Source organism: Schistocerca serialis, chromosome 3 (genome assembly GCF_023864345.2).
Source record: "Schistocerca serialis cubense isolate TAMUIC-IGC-003099 chromosome 3, iqSchSeri2.2, whole genome shotgun sequence".
NCBI lineage: Eukaryota > Metazoa > Arthropoda > Insecta > Orthoptera > Acrididae > Schistocerca > Schistocerca serialis.
This window is the reverse complement of record NC_064640.1, coordinates 478,139,968-478,156,493: the sequence shown is the minus strand read 5'-3', so window position 1 is coordinate 478,156,493 and position 16,526 is coordinate 478,139,968. Positions and strand designations below refer to the sequence as shown.

At 42.0% G+C, this 16,526-nt stretch overlaps 1 protein-coding gene across 1 annotated transcript in view; it reads right to left on the bottom strand.

Moving 5' to 3' along the window:
- LOC126471641 (protein PFC0760c-like) overlaps positions 1-16,526 on the bottom strand; it is a 308,363-nt gene that overhangs the window by 197,314 nt on the left and 94,523 nt on the right. The window contains exon 4 of the mRNA XM_050099876.1: positions 1,310-1,345. Within this exon, the coding sequence (XP_049955833.1) occupies positions 1,310-1,345 (36 nt within the window). The remainder of the gene's footprint in view (positions 1-1,309; positions 1,346-16,526) is intronic.

Sequence of the window (16,526 nt, the reverse complement as noted above, 5' to 3'; positions counted from 1 at the left end):
ATACCTTTGATCAGTGTACGTACTCAGAACTTAACGTTACCACCGATGACCAACGCCCTTACTTCCCGAAACTCGATTTACAAATCACGAGAAGCCCATGAGACAACGACAACTGACGTTAACACACTGGACAAGAACTAACCTGTTGCTATCAGCAGTTTCAGCTGCCTCCAGCTACCGTATCGCGGTCAAACTGTTTCTCTTTGAAGTGATTGTCAATTTTATTTCGCGATTTAAATCTTTATTTATTCTTAAACTTCTGTGTAACTCTCTATGAGAAACGTTCCTCACAGGACACTCACATATGATTCGTTATATGTTTTATCACGTAATGAGACGCAGCATGGTTTTTCACAGTTTTGGAGTTCTGTATTTCCCATAAGAGCCTGCAAGATGCTTTGAAAGGTGATAAACAGTCTTTAATTTTATAACTTAATCATTTGGAAGGTGTGCTGAAACTTCACCATTCGCATTGAAATAGCAGACACTTTTTTAAATATTTTTATTGACGCCAACACCCGTTTCAGGCTTTCACCTACGTTCAGTTGGCGTAATACGTATCTGAATCTTCAGTAAGTCGTTAACACATCGACAAGAAATTAGATGCTGCTGCTAACCTGTGCTGGTACTCCATTTCGCGAGTCGTAACTTTACGATATATTGCTGATTAGGTATAGTTACTTTCTACTCGGTTTGCTTTTCTTCCCACCTCCGTTTTTACAGATGTTTTACAAACACTCTTCCACTTCTACGCTGCTCAAAAAACGGCGCAGTATTTTTGAAGATCAAATATGTATTACGCCAACTAATGATAGATGAAAGTCCGAAACGCGAACTGACATACGTAAAAATACATAACAATTGGTTGATTGCTGTATTTCTGAACATAATATAAGTCACAGCCACTGAGCTCAACAACCAGTGAAATGGATAAATTATACCCGCTCGAGTGTAAGCTATTAATGCTTTGGCCTGACTGCACCTAAGTGAATTTAAAATGAAATGCACTAAATAAACCGCAACTGACCTATGACTAACTTTCAGAACAATACATACAGTCTCTCTCACGCATCTTATGTGAGTAAGAAGTAGGAGTCGTCGTACTGTTCACACTGCGGAAGTCATCATAACTATAGCTAGGGATCACGACCATTACACGAAGAACGAACTGAGTTATTTATTGTAGAATCATCATTCATCATTAAGATAAAACAAGATCAGAACTGTTAAAAACCAAACATCACAAAGTACATGCACACCATACCCAATTTGACATAAAAAACATAAAAGTGATACCACGGTTACTTACCACCGGATGGTCTTGGCAAGTGAACTCGTCTACGGCCTGAAATTGAAGGAAAATTATTATTAGAAAGGTGTCGATATTATGTCCATAACATACTGAGATCGAAGCAGACTGGATAAAAGTTGAATCTCCATCTTGCTTGCAACTAATTTTAAATTGAGAATCTATAAATTATTACTATGAGCACATTAGTACAGTTAACTGAGTACGAAAAACTAGCAGACATTCATGCACGCAAAAGTAGTACTAGTCCTGAGGCAATTGTTCCAACTGCCGTCACTGTTTATGTCACTTCTACACTCGCTGTACTCACCCCGCCCCCCTCTCCCCGCAAAGCACGTCCCCCATCCACCCTCGTCTCCCTCCTCCCCCACCAATATCAATTTCTGTAAACATAACAGGAAAAAATTAAAGATTACAGAACCAGCCGATTTATGCTTAGTTATGTATCCAAATTGTCAGAAAGAGCTAAATCTCCAGTTAGAAAATCAGTACTTCAGTTAAAAATCGATTCTGCTAATTTTAGAAAGGCGGCGCAAGTAAATTCAAATTTAAACTATGTTGCACCACATTAATATTTGTGTGGGATTTCTCAATCTGATTTAAAACGTCGGTAAGTCCTTGAAAATGGGAGCAGCTTAGTCAAACTCGTTTCATCATTTTTGCTTGGGGAAAATACAAGTTTTCTCAACATGTTTTTACGTATTTCACTGCCCCTCTATCATATAATGAACTCTTGCACTCCAGGAGACGTTAAATTATAACCTAAATACAGCTAATCGGCTAATTTAAAAGCTCATTTAATTCTGTATGTTTACAGTTTCTTTGCAAATGTATCATTACTCGATACCTCACATGATGAAATCCTAATAACAATGTTTTTGACAGTTTCTAGTTTACTCAAAACTTTACTCAGTTTCTCACCACTAACGTACTCTTTTGTGTAGTATATAGGACATAAATATTAAGTACCACGCCAAGAAAAATTACTAAATGTATTGTTTTATAGTCGCAATACATGAAGCTATAATCGTCTGCGTATGTACACTCCTGGAAATGGAAAAAAGAACACATTGACACCGGTGTGTCAGACCCACCATACTTGCTCCGGACACTGCGAGAGGGCTGTACAAGCAATGATCACACGCACGGCACAGCGGACACACCAGGAACCGCTGTGTTGGCCGTCGAATGGCGCTAGCTGCCCAGCATTTGTGCACCGCCGCCGTCAGTGTCAGCCAGTTTGCCGTGGCATACGGAGCTCCATCGCAGTCTTTAACACTGGTAGCATGCCGCGACAGCGTGGACGTGAACCGTATGTGCAGTTGACGGACTTTGAGCGAGGGCGTATAGTGGGCATGCGGGAGGCCAGGTGGACGTACCGCCGAATTGCTCAACACGTGGGGCATGAGGTCTCCACAGTACATCGATGTTGTCGCCAGAGGTCGGCGGAAGGTGCACGTGCCCGTCGACCTGGGACCGGACCGCAGCGACGCACGGATGCACGCCAAGACCGTAGGATCCTACGCAGTGCCGTAGGGGACCGCACCGCCACTTCCCAGCAAATTAGGGACACTATTGCTCCTGGGGTATCGGCGAGGACCATTCGCAACCGTCTCCATGAAGCTGGGCTACGGTCCCGCACACCGTTAGGCCGTCTTCCGCTCACGCCCCAACATCGTGCAGCCCGCCTCCAGTGGTGACGCGACAGGCGTGAATGGAGGGACGAATGGAGACGTGTCGTCTTCAGCGATGAGAGTCGCTTCTGCCTTGGTGCCAATGATGGTCGTATGCGTGTTTGGCGCCGTGCAGGTGAGCGCCACAATCAGGACTGCATACGACCGAGGCACACAGGGCCAACACCCGGCATCATGGTGTGGGGAGCGATCTCCTACACTGGCCGTACACCACTGGTGATCGTCAAGGGGACACTGAATAGTGCACGGTACATCCAAACCGTCATCGAACCCATCGTTCTACCATTCCTAGACCGGCAAGGGAACTTGCTGTTCCAACAGGACAATGCACGTCCGCATGTATCCCGTGCCACCCAACGTGCTCTAGAAGGTGTAAGTCAACTACCCTGGCCAGCAAGATCTCCGGATCTGTCCCCCATTGAGCATGTTTGGGACTGGATGAAGCGTTGTCTCACGCGGTCTGCACGTCCAGCACGAACGCTGGTCCAACTGAGGCGCCAGGTGGAAATGGCATGGCAAGCCGTTCCACAGGACTACATCCAGCATCTCTACGATCGTCTCAATGGGAGAATAGCAGCCTGCATTGCTGCGAAAGGTGGATATACACTGTACTAGTGCCGACATTGTGCATGCTCTGTTGCCTGTGTCTATGTGCCTGTGGTTCTGTCAGTGTGATCATGTGATGTATCTGACCACAGGAATGTGTCAATAAAGTTTCCCCTTCCTGGGACAATGAATTCACGGTGTTCTTATTTCAATTTCCAGGAGTGTATTTTTGTACGACTACGCATCCGTTCGGCGGAAGATCATGAGTTTAGTGTACGAACACTGCCATCCTGCTGGAAAGTATGAGAGATTTTCATGATAGAAAAATTAATGGCTTGCATATTATGGAACCATTTACGAATGCTGTCAATGACACTTGGCGTGCAGTTTGCAACTTGATGTGCCGACAAATGAACTTCCAGCATCTTCGTACTCCACTTCCAGTAGCTCGCAATATTATTTCAATCAGTTGCCTTCACTCGAAATGTTTTATTCAAACCAGCTACTGCATTCCCAAAAATCACGACACAGACCTTGGTGAACTTTGAGCGACAGCGGTGAGATAATGATAAAATCATTACAGTAGCCATAGCTGTGATAAGCGTTCTGTATCTCTGCATGCAAACCAATTGTACAAGAATGCTAGTATCCTCTAGATCTTAATCTTTATGCTCACCACAGTCACAATCCGCCATGTCAGGTTTATAGCGAATGATATGTTGACAGTAACTGTACGCTAAATCCAACAACCTCCGCCCGCAATCCTGTATGACACTGTTGCAGTACACGAGGACAGAATTTTTTTAAATGGAACAGATACGACACACTACCATGTGGAGCAATGGACGTTACGTAGAGCTTAGTTGAATATGTATTCAGACTTAGATGTTGATTTCCTGTGTGTTTCCCAATGTTATGAGAGCTATAATACTGAATCCCTTCAAATGGTTCAAATGGCTCGGAGCACTATGGGACTTAACATCTGTGGTCATCAGTCCCCTAGAACTTAGAACTACTTAAACTAAACGAACATAAGGACATCACACACATCCATGCCCGAGTCAAGATTCGAACCTGCGACCGTAGCAGTCGCACGGTTCCGGACTGAGCGCCTAGAACCGCTAGACCACCGCGGCCGGCTGAATCCCTTGACAGCTCGTCTATTTTTTATACATTTAAATGTGGAATATCATTCCGAGCATACAAATTAATATTTTCATGGTAATAACTAGAGACCAGATTATATGCATTTCCTTATTTGGCTCCTTTTCACCGGTTATTGCATATTTTAACTAAAGACTAGTGACGATGCCTATTTTCGCTCTATGTTTAGAATATTTTAATAATTTAAACGGGCGGTCTCTAGCTCGATCTAGTTTTGATGTCTCACAGACTGCCCGCGACCTAGAACTGCGTGCAATCGCTAACCGAGATGCCACTGCCTAGTGAAATCATTACAGGAGAGGAACAGGAACGGATAGACAGAGTAAATGCTCCCGCGCCCGCGCCTGCTGTTAATCCCCTCGGCTGTCATACAGTGCACGTCTGCAACAATTAAATTAAACTACGCAAGTGTTTGGTCGCACGTCCATTGTTTCAGTTTAGCTTTCCATTTACTTGTACACAATTGAACGTGTTTACGACGTGTAGTGTGTAACGTGTTGTGCGCCATGCCGCCCGAAAAAAAGAAACGTCGTTTGGTGGATAGATGACCATCCTGGAACATTTACGTATGACGGTATTATTTGATTTTGTCGAGTTTGTGAGAAAAACGTTGCGTGCAACAACAACAAAGTTTCAAGAAGACCAGCATGTGAAGATAAGTGTTATTATCGCTGGAATGCAGAAGAAAGGACCACGACAACAACTTCTGACAACAGCAAGTTGCAGTAGCAGCGATTTGTCCAAAGGTAACCAAAAAAGTCTGTTTAACACGGATCTATGTGAAGCATTCATTGCAAGCAATATTTCTCTTCACAAACTTACAAACCCTATCCTCAAAGACGTCCTGCGAAAAAATTGCTTAAATCAAAATATACCAGATGAATCAACATTGCATAAAAATTACATACCGACAATTTACGTAAATGTTCTGGAAGAAATACGCAATGAACTCAAGGACAGCATTATATGGATTTCAGTTGACGAAACTGCAGACACTTGCGGCCGTTACATTGCAAATTTAATTGTTGGTACTTTAAAGAAGAGCCTTCTTCTTCCTATTTAACGGCCTGCACAGAAATTTAAAAAGGATATCATTCTACGATCGCCAGATCTGTGAATATGGGTATTAGAAAAATATTTCCAATATCTTTTGCAAATGAAAGGTGTTTGTGTTTATTCCAGGGGGTGCTTCCTGTATGATCAAAGCAGCAAAAGATGTCCGCGTATTTTATCCCTATTTTATTCATGTGACGTGCTTTGCTCATCGAGTTCAGCGCCTTGCTGAAGCGGTACGTCCCACGTTTTTGAATGTAAATAAACTGATTTCATCCACAAAGGAAATGTTTCTAAAGGCTCTTGCTCGCATCAAGACCTACAAAGAAAAACTACCAAATGTGCCTTTACCTCCCGAACCAGTGGTAACTCGGTGGGGTACGTGGGTCGAAGCTGTGTTGTTTTACAATGAACATTTCGAGGCCATTGGAGGGGTAGTAAACGACATCGATAGTGCAGAGGCTGTAGCAGTTTGCCAGTGCAAGGAAGCTTTTAATGATTCCTGTATTAAAAAAGACATCGCTGTGATTAGCACTCATTTTTGACATATACCTGTAAATATTGAAAAGCTTGAAACTCAAGGTTTGGCGTTGAATGAATTTATTCAGTTAATAAATAAAATTATTCTAGTGTATTCCTCATTGCCAGAGGTATTCCCAAGAAACCTTAAAGAAAAGTTCGAAAACATTTTAAACAATAATCCCCGGTGCCAATTTGATAGTTTTATTAATGGAACGGTGAACTCTTACCAAAAACTGTAAGTGCCAACATAGCACCCAAATTCAAATACTGCCCAGTTACCTCAGTTGATTTAGAACGGTCCTTTTCTGCTAGTACTTGGTCGTTTATGTTTACAATAGTAGAGAAATGTAAAATAAATTGTAAATAGTGCTTTGGTCCAATAGTATAAATTGAAAGTTAATGCTGTTCAAAAAAATTCATCATTCTTTGTTGTTTTTCAAATAAAATATTACGGAGTTTTTGAGCGTGCTCCTCTATGTACGATATATCTCGAAGATGGTCCTGTACATATTGATTGTTTCGCTGCGACTCCTTCACATCGTATCCGCTTGTTACCGACAACAATAGAAGGAACAATTCTTGAAACACGGTTTGCGTCCCCATTTTGCCAGTTTTTAGAAAATTATCCCAAAAATGCACCCTTCCTAACCTCTACCAGAAAGTATTCAGAACATTATATTAGCGTTCTAAATGCACCGATTTTTCGCGTGACCGGTGCTCTTCCTAGTAATTGATATGCATAGGTTATACTCTGAGATGATATGTACGCAGTAACTACCTTGCTTTTTATTATTATTATTATTATTATTATTATTATTATTATTATTTGATCTTGCATATTTTGACACTTTCCATGCTCTTCTTAAACATTTTTCACGCATATTTGCATGCATATTTTAAAGTTTTTAAGATGCATATAATCCGGTCTCTAGTGATAACAGAAGAACGTTACAACAAACTCCCTCTGAGCGTACCTTCCCTTACGAGTGATGCAGTAAGGTCTCACTTGAACGCTGTTAAAAAATATGGGCGGTTATCGTGCTATCAGACTGCAATGTGGCAGCGCTATTTCATTCCAGAATGTAATTTTTGTGACAGCTTAAGATTAATAAAAATTGAATTTTGTGTCCGACATTGTGCAGCTGAAATTGTGAGGTGAAAACTGCAGTCTGCATCACAATCAGCCAATGGTTTGGATCACATTCACTTTTAAAGGCAGCGAAGCAGCGGAATTGTAAAATTCAGAGACGAACAAGGGAGCTATAGTCTGTGTGAAGGGAAAACAGTTTGGTTGAGACAGATGGAAGCGTCCATGTCCCCGAAGCCGGCACCATACAACACAGTGCGTAAAGAATTGTAATATTTGGAAGATAAGTGGACGTAATAAAATTTTTATAATGATAGATTCGATAAGGAATAAGCATTCGTCACATACTGGGCAAGTGAAATTGTTCAGTTTGTGTTATCTAAAAAACTGGTGTATATGACATCACGGACGTTAGAAAGTTAATTTAAAGTAGTATCAGCCCCTTGTTCACAGCAGATCGTGACGGAGATCGGCCGACAGCCGATTTATGTAACCAGTGTCCGTCTGATCTCAGAGGTGAAGTAAGCTGTGGTAGAAGTTCCCTTATGTTTGGTAAGTAAAATATGTCAAATCATGTAGGAAGTTACTTTAGATATTATGAACAAATGTTTAAATTGTATGGTAACATTTCCTCCAGGCTGAGATGTGGTTAGACAATAATTAATGCACCTTCGCCACTCCCCTGCGTCTTTTCTCGCTACTGTGAGAAGTGAGTATTTAACTCTCACCTTTGTGTTTAATTCTCCATGGGTTTTGCGAATTCTCAGAGGATGCGTTGGGAAGACGATTACTCTTAACTGATGGCTCCCGTGCAGACTGGTGTTGATCAGAAGTTACTTTGAGCTATATGTGAAACTTTAGTATACCAACATAATTGGAGAACAAAATAGAATCTGTTTTTACTAGACTAGTCTACTTCTTTATGGGGCTAACCAACGTCTTCACTTCTCCATGAGTTACCTCAAATTAAATAAATGTGCAACCAGAAGGAGCACAGAGTGGGACGAACTCGTGCAGTAAAAGATAGGTGAGTTTTGCAGGCCTCTTTGTCGCTTAGCTCGTAGCCACTTCCACCGACCCAAGTGAGTGTGATCCATAGTGATCTTCGTTGGTAATTCCTCCGGCGTGTATCCTCTTTCACTCCAAGTTTACTTCCATTTATCACTGACTCTTGCATTTTTCTAACTGAATTTATTCCATTTTATCATCATATAGGTTTTAACCGGGCCGTTGGCAAAGTGGCAGAGCATTTAGAAAGCGATTAATTCCGTCTATATTTTACTTTAAAGCTGAATAAATCTACTCAGAAACTTGCATTAATTAACAGTGTATCCAAGAACGAAAGCCCATACGCCTCTGTACCAACGGAAAAGTGCTTTTTTCCTTTTTTTTTGCTACGCCGGTAAGTCAAGGAGAACAAATGGTGCTATACGACAGCGCTGTCAACAACTATATGGTAGAATGCACTTTTCTCATATTTTAAAAGACTTCTTTTAGTCATGTAAAACACATAGCAAATTTTAAAGCGTACCTTCTTATGTAAGGGATCCTTCACTTAGAAAAATTGATTTGTGTGCTTTTAATCCTGCTGTTAATACTATGTGAGCTCTAGGAGGCTTATGCTGTCGAGTAATTACGAAATGTACACCTACAAATACTCACTCATTCACTGGGCATCCTCAGCTTCCTATACAGCGATGTATTTCACGACACATTTCAGTGCAGAAGTCACTGGAGTGTGCCAGTGACTCAGTTTCCTTGTCTAAAAATACTGCAGTATATGTGGGTGACGTGCACAAGCTTTAAATACAAAAGAGATAAGTTGATGGATGCGGTGGAATTGCATTCAGCATACTGTTTCCCACTGGAGAGACTTCTCAGCGAAAGGTTGGTTACGACAGCTTAGTACGGCTCAAGAATGAGGCTAAGGCGCACACGTTTGTGGTCACTGAACCTCTGGGCAGTTAAAGAATTTCTGTGCTAGAAAAACATATTCTTTCACAAAGCTAACGCCTCGCTGAAAAACATAACGGGCACGCTACTCTCATGCAGGTGTGCAACCACCCTGCGCCCCCTTTAGGCCACGCCAGTGTGATAGCCTCACAGAGTTACGCTGTGAGTCGTCATTCTGGCGCCGAAGGAGAACTCCGCAGGGAATGCAAGACCGTGAGAACATTTACGAGACACATGACTGGGCAAGTCCACAACAGCTAGCCACAAGTAACTGACTTTAAAGGGTTTTTGAGATAGCCCAGCCAAAGTTTGGCACACTGTGACGAATAAACAGGAGGCACCATCTACCGGCAGGCACCGATACGACGCCAGCCAATAAGCTGAGATTATGAAAGTTGGGCGCAGTGGAAGCACAAGAGGGAGTTAATGTGGACCAAGAATGTCGGGCAATGGAGTGTTAGATAACTCCGTACCGTGACAATCTCGAAACATGTCACAGTTAGGACACACCCCCGTAGTACACCACAGTCAGTACCCCACAGCCAAGACCTGGTCTTCACTTGCACTTTATGTTGATCAAATTCCATGATGATTCCAGTCTAAGCTGGATTTCTATCTATTTCCACGAGAATTCCACGTCGTTTTCGTTTCTAATGCAAGTAACTCAACTCTGAATCTGATGCTGCTATTGCAGTCTCTGTTCAGAGGTAACTCGAGTCCTGAGTCTGCTGCTAACTAGTCATTCTTATGACCACTCTCATTCAGTTCAGTTCCGGTTCCTTTGGCGACACTTCTGCAAATCTGCTCCATTATTAACTCCACTACATTCCACCATATGCTAATTCCAGTTCCTTTACTTCAGAGACGACATTCCGACCCTCAACTCAAGCTCCATCTTGATGTCAAAATACGAGTTAATAACTGCCTCAATTAATTGTAAGCCTACCAGCCGGCTACATGAGTGGCAAGGAATCCCGGCCAAGTAGCACCTGCCGACAGATAACGGTCTTCATGTACTTTAGTCTCTCACAAGGACGAAAGCGTTCAGCTGCCGACAGCCGTCGGCCATTCACCAAGCGCCGATCGATCGCCCAGATAGAAGTGAGACAGCAACCCACCATCCGCGCCGCTGCACGTCGCCGCCCGCTGCTCGGAAATTATCCGCTGTTGGCAGCCGATACAAGATATAGTTGGGATCAAACTACCAAGCTAACTCGCCACAGAGCCCATAGCGTCCCACAAACGCCTTCATTCTGCCGTATCAGCGATGTCAAAGCGCCCTGACATGCAACAAATGGTTCAAATGGCTCTGAGCACTATGGGACTTAACTTCTGAGATCATCAGTCCCCTAGAACTTAGAACTACTTAAACATAACTAACCTAAGGACACCACACACATCCATGCCCGAGGCAGGATTCGAAACTGCGACTGTAGCGGTCGCGTTGTTCCAGACTGGCGCCTAGAACCACTCGGCCACCCCGGCCGGCGACATTCAACACCTTTTATGTATTTTATAATACTCCTTGCTTTACTATATGTTTCATATTACTATCCCTCTTCACCTCTTAGTTATTCAGATGTATTATTCCCCATATCCCTGACTAGAAGTCTTATTTGAACGAAAAGGTGACGTTTGGTTATATTAATGACGATCAAGCCTGGCGTCCAGAAAAAAAAGGAAATTCATCAGTGATTCCCCACTTTCTGTGAAATTCTGATTTGCCACACTGCACTGTATGGTACGACCCTAGCAACGTTATCACATTAGAGCACTACATACACACTCAACATGTAGAGAGCCTTGAATTAGAAGCTATCATCAGAATACTATACGCCTGTACGTGAATGGCAGATACATACGTGACTAAATATACAGACGATAAGAAGCTGATAGCCAACATTCCGCACAGTCTATCGAAATGTTATACAACTTTCCCTGGTTGATTTCACTGAGAAATAAACTTCATACTACGCACCAGAACATGCACTACCTGTCGAGGCTGGACAAAAATACGGAAACAGCAAACAGCTCACAACCATGTCTAATACGGTGTAGGTCAAACGGTGACATTCAAAACAGTTTAGAGTCGTCTCGAAATCGATAAATATAGGCTCTGTACGGGTTTCAAGGCCATCTTGTACCATACTTCCTGCGAGACAGAGGCAAGTTCAGGTAACGATGATGGCGGTGCATTGCGATAATTCACTCTTCTCTCTGAAGTAGTCCACAAAGGTTCAATAATATTGAAATATGACGACTGTGGTGACCAGGGAAGATGAGACACGTCAGCATTGAACTCACAAAACCGGTACGGGACGATGCGAGTTGTACTAACAGAGACCCTGTCGTCTTGGAACGTCAAAATTGGGGAACAAACGTTAAACCATGGGATGAACCTGATCAGCCAGAGATGTCATACAAACCTTGGCAGTAATGTATTGAAGTGTAAACATGGGACATATGGAAGTACTGCAATATGGCTGCCCAAATCATGACAGAGACTCCGTTAAGTTTCACTCTTACGATGTAAACCCGGCCAAAAGTTGGAAACTGCAAGAGACACGACTCATTCCACCAAATTACATTCTTCCACTGCTCCATAGTCCAGGTTTTATGACTACGGCGCCACGTTTCCTTGTTATGGGCATATGCATCACTGATGAGTGCTTTTGGAATTCTGGCCTGCCCTGCATTTTCCTTCTTATGGAGATCTGTTCGTATTGTTTCGTGCTAACTGGTTACTGATTGCGGCAATCAGTTCTGCAGTGCCTTTTGCAGTTATTTTCACCTAAATTTTCTTCGTAATTCTCTTCAATGACCTCCCGTCACGATCACTCGACACACACTTTCGTCTGCGATGTGACTTTGTGGATTGTGTTCTTTCGCTTTCCCCGTATGCGATATAAATGTCGGATACGGTGCCGCTTGAAACACCAAACACTTCAGCTACCTTGGTTACGGGTCCACCCAACATAGGAGCACCAAAAATTTGACCACGTTCGAACTCATTTGGTTCCAGCATAATGCAGTCACCATTACACAGAACAGTGTTCTGACCATGATTGACGCTTGCAACGAATTGAGGATATTGCACGGGTGTCGTTCGTGGTCAAATACAAAAGAGCAACTGGCAGGCTTCGGCTAGCATCTGTATTTATGTCTAAGCATCTATTTCTCGTGGTATTCTCATATTATTTTCCCATCCCTGTACTTCTATGTAACATCTCACCATTAGATGTACTCATACACTTAATGAATGGTGGTGAGTGTACGAGATTCTACTGCCGGCTGCATATTCACTAGTGTCTCAGAAAGAACAAAGAGTTAAGAAAACTGAAATAGGTCACCAAAAATGAGATGGGTTCGGATGGCCATGTGGTATGTGTAAGCATACTGTACAGAATCGGTACTGACATCCTCACAACACGGTAAGCTAAGTATGGGACATGTGTTTTGTTCTGCACCTCTAATAACAACTATTCCGAAGGCACTGAAGTGTAATGACTAATCACGATACGACCCTAAAGTAAGTGCATTAAATATAGTAGTACAAGGCGTGGGACATCCGTTATCATCCCCGATCTTAGGGGCAGCACTGTTGGTTATTCTTGCAATGGAACGCAAACTCACTTTTCCTCGCTAAGTGTAGTCAAGTATTATCTATTACCAAGAACATTTTACGCTTAATGATTACTAGAATGCATTATCACAGTCCTCTCACAACCTGTTAAGGATGAAGAAGTAGCGTCATGGGTGCTGCGCACAGTGTATTACTTTCAGGTACTAAGAAAAGTGTGTATAGAAACTGAATACATGTACAGGGATCATTCATAAGCAGACTACTGTGTGGTCATAAAATATTTGTTTTCGACTATTTTTATCTCCCAGTTCGTTGATAGTTGGTAAGAATCTTCTGAATTCATTTCAACGGTTGAGAACTAGTTAGTATAATTCAGTGAGTATGTGCTACTAGATAAGCCCTCTAGACCAGGTGTTCCCAAACGTTTTCCGTTGTGCCACACTCCTGAAACATACATTATTGTGCCTTCCCCCATCAATTTTCTTTCCTTTCTCCATACTTCTCATACTTCGCACAGAACCGGCCTACAATATGTATTTACTTTTATCTGTTTATTGGAGCTATCTGTTAGAACTACAGTAATCCTGAATATAATTAGACAATGTCTTCCGAGCACATTACAGTTATTTTTTTTTAAATTACCGTATTATTATTCAAAGGCGGAAAAGTTAACAATTACAATTAGTTTACAAACAACCACGGCAGCGTGTGTGGTTACTGGATCCCAGAAAATATGTGGATTTCACGACATATTTTTTAAAAAACAATTGATTTGTTTCTTACAGTTTCACTATTTATATTTAGATTGCTTTTAATTCATTTCTAATGTTTTAATAGCTGGAACATTGCGATATACAAATTATAGTAGCTCAAAAGTCAACATTTAAAAGTTCATTTAAAAAAAATATATTCACACTGATCATCAAAATAGTAAAATAAACAATACGAAAATTGCACGCTGGATTTTTTTACTGCCTTTCGGGACGTTCCCATACAGCCACCACAATAGTGGAATGGCAATTATGACGATGCTGACGTAAGGATGACACAACGCACAGTCCGAAAGCGGAGAAAATCTCCGACCCATACGGAAGTCGAACGCAGGCTCCTTCGGTAGCACTCCACCGGGCTGTCCACGCAGCTCCTTAAGCGGACCTGGTTGGGTCTTTGAAACCGCAACTCGCAGATCACTTTCAAGATGCTGCGGAGACCGATTTTTCGTGTTGATTAATCCCATTGTGCAAAATGTTGGCTCCCACAAGTAAGTTGCCTTCTTGGTAAATTTGGAAATTCATTCCCAGTCTGCACACAAAAATTTTCAGGGGCTTCGATTTAAATTCACTTCGAAGTTCTGCTAGCTCCTCGTACTCTACTGTCTACAATAGGTCTTGCAAACGTATAGGATGGGACTGTGGACCCAGTCATACTAAAACGAAGGTTCTGGACATTTATCCTACATTTGTTGAAGAAGATTTTCGAGATGTACTACGCCAGTTCTACTAATTTTATCTACATCCAGCTCATTTTCCTTCACGAAAACATTCACAGAAGAAAACATCTTGCAGTCATCCTTCTCAATCTGGGTTTTCCAAAGTCCAAGTTGTGTAAAAAACGTCGGCCAAGTTTCACAATATTAGAAGCCAATTTTCATCCAGAAACATAGCCTTGAGTGTAGGACTGCTATTCAATAGGGAAAGAGACGGTCATCCTCCAGCTTCACAACGCGACGAAGTATCTTACCTCGAACAACCAACGTATCTCAGTGGAAAGCATGGAATGGAAAATAGCCTACAGTTCAAATCTCGTGCTTTCAAGAAATTTACTACAATGACAGCATCTCTGAGAACTTTACTGACTTCCGGTTGTACATTTTAGAAGCTAATGCCTCCCTGTGTACCACACAATGTGTGAATTTTACAGAAGGAGAAACAACACATGAATCGTTTTTAGTTCCAATAAATTCTATCGCCCTATTGGTGCATAAACCAACACAATTTATCCATGACAAATTGTTGTCAATAAAAATGGAATTCAAAAGGAAGAAAACATCATCGTCTTCAGCCCTCTCTTCCAGAGCCTTGCAAAACAGAAAAGGCCTTGCGCATTTCATTTTTATAACAGTAGCTTTCAAAGACAAAAAGCTAGGAAAGATTTCCGATATCAGTACTGGCCTCAAGTTGTAGGGCGAATTTTGGGCTGTCATGAAGACGTGGTAGCAATTGATTTTTTAAATCAGTGGCTACTGTATCAGTAGCACGAGCCACGGTAACATGTGAGAGTAGAATCGACTTCAAGAACAGCGCCAAAACTTCTCCATGCATGATTTCACACGTCTTGACGACTGCGGGAAGAAGTAATTCTTCACCAATAATTTGTGATAATTCCGATTTTGCAACTAAGTATGGAAGCTCTTAAGACTTTCTTAGAAAATGATACTTGTTTTTGAAGAATCTGACATTTCATTTTACTTGTTGCTCATGAATCTAGAAAAATTTGGTGGTTTATTTACATGTCCTGGATGATTTGTCAGCAGTTGCAGCTTTAGCTTTATAGGCTTCGAGCTATCCTCAACTCAAATCTCCAAACAAAGAATCCATTGTGGTCGCACCTCATTATTCAAAAGAATACTGGTGAAGACTAATGTCAGATAATCCGTACATATTATAACAGTGGATGTTAATATGTAAAAGTACTATCTATGTTCCACATCTCGCCTTAAACCACTGGATCGACTTTAACCAAATTTGGTACACATATCACTTACTGTCTGGAAAGAACCACTATTGGGGGTAAAAACCATCTACGAGTATATCTCAAAGGAGTGGGTTTTAGGGTTAAAAAGAAGCGTAGCTCGTGACGCGCAAGTAGTCAGAATATACTCAACATCCAGTATTTGCGAATGAGAGCATTTAGTGACTTGCACCCAAGTTTACGCGTAATTTCAAACCTTCATGAGACTTTTTCTCGGTGAAACGCTCACCAAATCGTGAGAGGAAAGAAAGTTCATCGCTTACTCTGTTTTCGGTGTTCAGGCAGTAAAACTGTCGCAACAGATGACCTTGTAATTCATTACTTCTTTACAACCAACTCTACTCGCAACACATTTTGCGGACATGGTTCATTCATTCCACTGAATGTACATGCAAAAGTATATAACTGTATGCTACAATGTTCACGAGATACGACGTCGTAAACATTGGCATACATGAAAAAGGAACTGCACGGCGAAATGCGCTAGAGGTACAGCTGAAACATGCGTTCAAAGCGGTGTGAAATATGTTAAATATATGTGAGGTGTAGGTACGTGGGAAAAGCCGCCAGGAAAAGCTCTTCCTAAAGCCCTGAATCGACTTCAACCACATTTGGTCACATATTACATACGATCTGGGAAGAAATAGTTAGGTACAGGAACCAGCAACCTCCTATTAGCGTAGGGTGATGTTCAAGAGGAGAGTAGAAGAGGAAATGTTCATACAGAAGCTCGGAAGGAGAAGATGGACAGAGAAGGGGTGGAAGGAGCTTAACAGAGAAAGAAAGTGGAAGTGACGGACAGAGAGAGGGGTGGAGAGATGGACTTAGAGAGCAGGGAGAAGGAGATAGTCAGAGAGAGGAGGG